We start from the raw sequence: 8200 nt of genomic DNA on the forward strand, positions 1-8200 counted from the left end.
GCAAAAAGAAAAGGAGTACTTGTGGCACTTTAGAGACTAACCAATTTATTTGAGCATAAGCATGCGATGAAGTGAGCTGTAGCCCACGAAAGCTTATGCTCAAATAAATTGGTTAGTCTCTAAGGTGCCACAAGTACTCCTTTTCTTTTTGCAAACTTTATAAGTGTATTTTCTATTCCATTATCTAAATCATTGATGAAGATATTGAACAGAACCGGACCCAAAACTGATACCTGTAGGATCCCACTCGTTATGCCCTTCCAGCATGATTGTGAACCACTGATAACTAGTCTCTGGGAACGGTTTTGCACCCACCTTATAGCAGCTCCATCTAGATTGCATTTATTTATGAGAGATTTATGATAGATGCTTTTTTATTTATAACAGATGCTTTTATCTTTTTGTCCCTCTACAAAATGAAATAAATAAACCTAGAGTTAAGTTTGGTAGGTGACAAAGCCATTACAAACCCCCTTACCAGGAAGCCCACAGCTAAGAAAGCGTGAGTATTAAAGTACAGAAATGATAAGTGAAGTTAAGGTAGGTGATGGCCGGACAAACCTTTGTGACAGGGGCATTAAGGCAGAGAGCACATATCAGCAACTTGAAGGCAAAACTCCTTACAGAAACGTTGCAGTTAGTGTAAAGAACAGCAATGCAATGCTCCGCCCCCATCTGCCCTGACCTATCTACCACTTTTGACACAGTTGGCTGGGGCCCGGTATTTGTACCGGTAGCGTGGGCCCCTTCTGAGGGCCTTAAGCACCACCTTGACCCTGCCTCTCTCCACTGTGTAACAACAGAGCTAATGACAGGTCTCAGAGTAGCAGCCGTGTTAGTCTGTATCCGTAAAAAGAACAGGAGGCCTTGTGGCACCTTAGAGACTAACCCATTTATTAGAGCATCAGCTTTCGTGAGCTGCATCCGATGAAGTGGGCTGTAGCCCACGAAAGCTGATGCTCTAATAAATGGGTTAGTCTCTAAGGTGCCACAAGGCCTCCTGTTCTTTTAACAGAGCTAATTTAGCCTCAAGTAAGGGTCTTGTTACACGCGGCCGGGCTGCAATCGCTGATACCGAGGTCTAAGCAGTAGGGAAAAACCTACAGACTCCTCTTCTGAACTCCCTGTCCCGCCTTGGCTTGTGACCGTCCTCCCTGGCTCCCCCCCGCCTCCGCAATCGGTCCTTCAGCGTGTCCTCGGGCGGATCCTCGCCGCCCTCCCACCAGCCCTCGGCAGGGGCGCCCCAGGGCTGCGTCCTCGGTCCGCTCCCCACCCAGGGGCCCTGCCGGGAGGACACTCAACCGCCCACCCGCTTCAGCGCCGGTCGCTCCGCCGGACTCGCGGCCCTGCCTCTGCGCCCGGAGCGCCCTCCCGGCCCGGCTGCGCCCGCCGGGCTGCCCCGCGCTGCCACCCCGCAGGCGCGCCGGGACCCGCCCGGCCGGACCCACCTGTGCGGCCGGCGGCGCGCGCCTTCCGCTTCCGGTGACGGCATCAGCGTGCGCCGCCGGGGGGGGGCCGGAAGTCAGGGAGCGACGGCGGCCGTGGGCGGCCTGTCCGCGGGCCGGGCTCTGCGCTGACCCGGGCCCAGGCTGGGGCCGGCTGGGGCCGGGCCGGGCCGCGCCGCGATGCTGTTCTCGCTGCGGGAGCTGGTCCAGTGGCTGGGCTTTGCCACCTTCGAAATCTTCCTGCACGTCCTGGCGCTGCTGGTCTTCTCCGTCCTGCTCGCGCTGAAGGTGGATAACGGCGGCGCGGAGCTGTCCTGGTGGAAAGTTTTCATCCCCTTCTTCGCTGCCGACGGCCTGAGCACGTACTTCACCACCATCGTCTCCGTGCGGCTCTTCCAGGACGGGGAGAAGCGCCTGGCGGTCCTTCGCCTCTTCTGGATCCTCACCATCCTGAGCCTCAAGTTCGTCTTTGAAATGCTCTTATGTCAGAAACTAGTAGAGCAGACCAGGGAGCTCTGGTATGGACTCATTATGTCCCCCGTCTTCATCCTGCTCCAGCTCCTCATGATCCGAGCCTGCAGAGTAAACTGAAGAACCGGGGCACCGAGGGTTTGAACCTGCTACCCCAGCACGGAAGTATTCACCCCAACCGAAGAGTTAATCGAGCTTTGCGGCTTAGTTTTTGGCAACTTTGTAGTAAATCTCTTTGGCCATGTAAATCTGAGGTGTGAGAAGACGCTTTTGTACTTCGTTAAATTATTACATAATATTGGCCCTGTGTTTCCCCAAAACATATATTTATGTTGTGTCATTCATCTAAGGTGCATGTCACACCTTGGTGTTAATGTTAAAATGTCACTTGTTTTGTAATAAAAATGTATAGATGATATTTAGTGGTCTCATTTATAAGCTCTCTTCTTTAGAAAGCCAGTACTTGTAACCATTGCCTGGGAATGTTTGTAACTCTAGGGCTGACTATGTCTTGACCAAGAAATTTGGACCTTGACAAAAAATAATTGACTACCCCTGCTCTGGGTTAGTTAAATCTGCCACAGACTTGATAGCTGAAAAGCATATGCAGCTGTTGGTGTACCAGTCCCACACGATCAGTTTGTGAAAACCTGTGCTCCAACATGTATGCAGGGTTCATGACCTCAGACAGGAAAAAAACCCAGTCTTTATAGAACAAGAACTGAAGCAGTTTGACAGGGGTGTTTTCTGTGCAGATCAGTGTGTTGAATATACAAGAATAAGAAACTCCCAGTACAGAAGAGACTCTGAATTGCCAAATAGCCTGATGTTCTGAAGTGTGGGTTCATCCCTTACTCTGCTTTGAGAGTCTCATAATTGCAGCCAATGGGAATATTTCCCCCATTTCATAGCTACTTCAGTGCCTAGGGTCAGTGGACTATAAAGTAACTGGCTGTTTTCCTGTTTGCTGGGAATTTGAGATAGCCCTCTACCATTATTTTTAGTGTCATTCATTCTGCGTACTGCATTTCTGTTTGGAGGATGGATCATGTTCTGCTCAGCTGTTGTGGTGCCTCTCAACTGATGTTTGATACTGCACTTCCTTACTGCTTAGTAACTGTTCCTATGTGCAACTGTGGATATGTCACTCTTCATATTTGGGAATATAAACTTTGTTTGCATGTTCCCAAAATTTTAAAAATGTGGTCTATGTTAATTTCCTTTGATTTTGGAAGGGTTCTGCTTCCCCGCCTCTCCCCCACTGTGCTCTTTCAAACGGGGTGAGTGAAGGATACAGGATCTTAAGTTTTGTTGCAACTCCAATTCTTATTTTCTTTGTTTTAAAGTATTTATTCTGTTCCTCCCCCTCCAGCCTTTTTTTTTTTAAACTGGTTCCAGGTGCATCTAATACAGGAGGCTGTGCAGCTGTGTATATTCCTGTAGTTTCAGAGTAACAGCCGTGTTAGTCTGTATTCGCAAAAAGAAAGGAGTACTTGTGCCACCTTAGAGACTAACCAATTTATTTGAGCATGAGCTTTCGTGAGCTACAGCTCACTTCATCGGATGCATACTGTGGAAACTGCAGCAGACTTTATATACACACAGAGATCATGAAACAATACCTCCTCCCACCCCACTGTCCTGCTGGTAATAGCTTATCTAAAGTGATCATCAAGTTGGGCCATTTCCAGCACAAATCCAGGTTTTCTCACCCTCCACCCCCCCACACACAAACTCACTCTCCTGCTGGTAATAGCCCATCCAAAGTGACAACTCTCTACACAATGTGCATGATAATCAAGGTGGGCCATTTCCTGCGCAAATCCAGGTTCTCTAGTGTTTTTCAAGGCAGTAACATGCAGGTCATCAGCATCTCATAATCTTTATTTCATGCCTGTGAACTGCTGAGGAAGAGTACTAATGTTGCCTTAGTACCCAAGGAAAACAAGCTGAGATTTTCCAACTAGACAGAGAAAGTTTCATGGGCCTGAACTAAATGGAAAGCCCTGCATTGGACCAGGTAAACATATCTGAGAATGGTACATGGGAGAGATGGAAAATGACCTATTACAATACACCCAGGCAGTCCTGTCCCCTCCCAGGGATGGGGGCTGTATGGGATTGGACTGCCAGGCAGTCTGGCTCCCTGACTCAGCAGGGGCTGTGTGGGATTAGTCAGTACCCCTCTGCTGTCACATCGGTGAGCATGTCCTGCTTCTGCACCCTGCTATTACACAGTTGAGTCCTCAGCCCAGTGGTGCCATGCAGTCTTTGCTAATAGATCTTGGCTGTGTGGAATTCAGAGGGACCCCTTGATGGTAGTGCTTTGGTTCGCATACCACAGGATGTGCACGGGATTAATACCTTGATGGCTGGATGATCTTGATAAAGCAGAATTCCAGTGTGTCCGAAAGGTTTCCACGCATTGTTATCAGAACTAACCAAACACTACCTGGTGAGTGCATTTGAGTATGCATGGTGGTCACATTAATTTTCATTCTGCAAATACAGACTCTTGTTAGCCCCCACTTCAATGATGCCTACAAGGACCTAATCACCTAACAACAGCCAGGTAGCAGGTTAACTTGGGAAAGTGAAAATATCTGTATATCATTTGAGCTTTGTAGTGTCAGGATGTGGCAAATCATTAGCTCTTCCTGCATCTCCAAACTCTCTTTCTGTTTCCTTCAGAGTCTAAACTCTTTGGGACAGAGGCAGATCTTTTGTACAGCAGCACACTGATGTTATCCAAAACAAACACTAAATCCTCCTGCTTTGAAGAAATTTCTGTGCAGCTGAGCATAATTGGTCTGTGCAGGTGTGCAAAAGTCCCTGTGCTCAAGACTCACTAACAGGATCATATGCCTCCTGCAGTAAACAAAGGGCTGTTTTTCTACCTTTCCTGTATGAGGAAGTGAAACTGCTCTTGTTTAAGCAGCAGGCTGTATCTGGGAGTGGCTCATTAAAGACTGCAGGTGCTGAAGCAGGTACCAGTACAAAGATCACTCATATAACTTCATGCAGACACATGCTGTCAGCTCCCCCTGCAACCTCTCATGTATTGGTAAGATTTCAGAATGGATTGTACATAAGAGGGCTCAGATAACTGGAGTTATCTGCTGCATGGCCAAATGATTACATAAACTCCTGATTATCCAAAGAAATTTGGTGTCAAGGATAATAATGCCTTTACTACAACTGGAATGCCAAAGGCTGGTGCTGTATGTTCTGGTGCATGAATAATAAAAAAATGCATGAAAGGTCAAATGTTTCCTGTTTTCCTACATGTTAATTTCCAGCAGCATTTTGCTGACCCAGGGCACAGGAAGACTTTGCCTTCATTCCCACCACTGCTGTTCAGGTCCCACAGGGTGCTTCTCTCTGCCATTATGGTAAACAGCATCTACGGCTGGAGACATGCTTGCGCCATCACAGGCTTGACTCCAGGAGACACACCAGGGAGCTATGGCATGCATAGAAGTGAGGCCTCTGGTGGCCTGTTTACACTCTCACCTGTACAGACTGGAAGCTGAGGAGAGCGCCTCTTGGGGGCACGTGTTGGAGCAGCCTGTTCCTCATCATGCTGGCCAATCAGAGACCAGAGAAGGTGTCTGAGAACCTGTTTCCCTCCACCTTCTTTCGAACAGAAGGGTGTCGGGTTTTCAAGCTTGGTGTGCAGTACACTTTGGATGGGCCAGGCTCAGGAGGTGTTGATCCTACAGAGCTAATTCTTATATGCTTGCTCTGGGTTTAAACCTTAGAAAAATGAACTGAGGCCAACATTTTCCAGTTGGGATGTCCCAAGTCAGGCACCTAAATGAACGGGATGATACTTGGAAGTGCTTAACCATGCCTCAGCTCCCTTTGATGGGAATGATACCTCCCATTGGCCTGATGTGAAAGGTACAGAGTTCAATTATTTAGATCCCTCAAGATATATATATATATTTTTAAGAGAAGTGGATTTCCAGAATCATTTAAGCAAGCTTGGAGCACAAAGTCCCAGAGACTTCTAATGGGGTATGCGCTCCCAACACTCTGGGGTGCTGTTGGAAATCTCACCCCTAACTCTAGGCACCTGTGGTGGAAAATGTGAGACTTAATCTTTTTCTAAATGACAGTTGGATGGAGCAGTCACTTTATTTCTTCCACAGCATGCTGTGTACTTATTGCCCATTGTCTCTTCTCTTCTTTTAGTCCAGGGAAATGAGCCCTCAAAAGTTAGCCTTCATCAGCCAAGGTGGCTTCCTTTTAACCCCTAATGTTAGTGGGTGGGTGCAGATCTGGATTTACAGAACCTTGCAGGAGGTTTTTCAACAGTAAAAGAGCTAGTATGTGAAGGAGCAGAGCAAAGAGCAGGTTTCAGGAGCTGACTCTTCAAGTTACACTCCAGGGGTGCAAGGGACCACCCTGGCCAAGGAACTTGCAGGATCAGGGCCTTTGTTTGCAACTACTAAGTATTTCAGTGGAGCTGTGGAGGCTGAAGTTAAGGAGAAATGTTCCTTCTTCAGGTCCTTTGGTGCTGGTACAGAGGCTGTGTGCAGAGTCACCACTAATGAGACAGTCCACCCATTTGGTTACCAATGTCCACTTCAGCTTGATTCCTGTTCTGCACAAAGCCACTGAAAATGTCTCAATTTCCCTTTGAAAATAGGCTGCTGGCTGGCCGTTAGGGCTTGTCTACACATGGAGTTAATCCAGAATAGCGATTATGCTTTAAATCCACTCTCTACCTTAATCTGAATTAACTTTCAAATGTAGACAAGCCCTTTGAGTTTGTGTTTGGGGGGCTATGATTGTCACAGTCTAGTTTTCTCTCATGTGAAATGTATCTTTGTACCACAAAACAACCATTCCATTTCCTTAGAAGATAAAGAAGGCTGTTAAATAAGCAAAAAGAAAAGGAGTACTTGTGGCACCTTAGAGACTAACCAATTTATTTGAGCATGAGCTTTCGTGAGCTGTAGCTCACGAAAGCTCATGCTCAAATAAATTGGTTAGTCTCTAAGGTGCCACAAGTACTCCTTTTCTTTTTGCGAATACAGACTAACACGGCTGTTCCTCTGAAACCTGTTAAATAAGCAACGGACCTTTCCCAGCAATACAGCCCAGCTCCTTATGAAATCTGGTCTCTCCAGTAAATAAGAATCATTAGGACTCTGAGCCTAGTCTACACTAGAACGGCGGCTCTCCCCTCTCAGGAGGCTGATTGGTCTTGCGGACCCCCAAGTTTCTCATTTTTCCACAGAAGTATAAAATAAATCCATTGGAATATAAACATTGCACTTACCTTTCAGCGCGTAGTACACAGAGCAGCATAACCAAGTCATTGTAGGAAGTGTTAGTTCATAGAATCATAGAATATCAGGGTTGGAAGGGACCCCAGAAGGTCATCTAGTCCAACCCCCTGCTCAAAGCAGGACCAATTCCCAGTTGAATCATCCCAGCCAGGGCTTTGTCAAGCCTGACCTTAAAAACCTCTAAGGAAGGAGATTCTACCACCTCCCTAGGTAACGCATTCCAGTGTTTCACCACCCTCCTAGTGAAAAAGTTTTTCCTAATATCCAACCTAAACCTCCCCCACTGACTTCGCCATGGAGCCTGCTGTAAAACTAGGGAAACGTCTAGCTGGGTGGATGTGCCCCCCGAAAGACCTCTGCGCCCCATTAGGGCTACACGTTCCCCGACTGAGAGCCCCTGCACGCGTCGGACAAGCTCTCGATTCCAGTACAGCTACCCCGGGAATCCCTCCGAGCGGCCAGGCATCTTGGGCGGGCAAAAAAGGGCGACTGCCCCGGTATAGCGGAGCGAGCGAACCCAGCTAGGAATTCAGATTTTTTTTTTTTTTTTTTTGCCGTTAGACCAGCCTGTCCGATCGGGCTGCGGCCAGCCTAGAACTCTCCGCCCCCCGGCTGAGCGGACACACGCTGGCCGCGGGGGTCGCAGCAGCCCGGCACCGGCTAAGGGGCCTTTCCGTACGTGGCCCCCCCCCGGCCCCCGGGGCTCTCGCTGCCGGGGCGAGCCGCGCTCCGGGCACACGGCCCCGCGCCGGAGCCGCCGGGCAGCGCAGCCCGGTGGGAGGGGGCAGCGCCCCCTGCCGTGCACACAGGGAGCGCGGCCGCCGGACCGGGGACGGGGGGCGACTCCGCCCCGCCCTCCAAGACACGCCTCTCCCCCGCAACTGGCAGCCCAATGGCCGGCCTCGCCGTGCCGGAAGTGCGGCCCAATGGGCGGGGTCGCTCGGGCGCGAGGGGGCGGGGCCGCCGCCGCCGCCCAATGGGCGG

General features: G+C 49.3%; 2 protein-coding genes across 12 annotated transcripts in view; one reads left to right on the top strand and one right to left on the bottom strand.

Annotated features, from left to right (window-relative positions):
• The window catches only part of NDOR1 (NADPH dependent diflavin oxidoreductase 1), a 47867-nt gene extending 39979 nt beyond the window's left edge, over nt 1-7888 (bottom strand). For 2 of the 11 annotated variants that reach the window (XM_073315002.2, XM_073314998.2), the window contains exon 1: nt 7207-7888. Coding sequence is in view for 3 of the 11 variants with exons in the window: in XM_078849151.1 (XP_078705277.1) it covers nt 562-675 (114 nt within the window). In the remaining 8 variants the exon portion in view is untranslated. Of the gene's footprint in view, nt 1-561; nt 863-1104; nt 1426-1448; nt 1545-7206 lie in introns of those variants that run through there. The other 9 variants (XM_073314999.2, XM_073314997.2, XM_073315001.2 and 6 more) reach the window with 7 other exon arrangements.
• On the top strand, nt 1510-2332 carry TMEM203 (transmembrane protein 203). Its single transcript, XM_073315005.2, has one exon. The coding sequence runs from the start codon at nt 1626-1628 to the stop codon at nt 2034-2036; it is 411 nt and encodes a 136-aa protein (XP_073171106.1). The 5' UTR covers nt 1510-1625; the 3' UTR covers nt 2037-2332.
• Nucleotides 7889-8200: the final 312 nt, after the last annotated feature.

The sequence above is a fragment of the Lepidochelys kempii genome, chromosome 16 (assembly GCF_965140285.1).
Source record: "Lepidochelys kempii isolate rLepKem1 chromosome 16, rLepKem1.hap1, whole genome shotgun sequence".
In the NCBI taxonomy this organism is placed as follows: Eukaryota; Metazoa; Chordata; order Testudines; family Cheloniidae; genus Lepidochelys; species Lepidochelys kempii.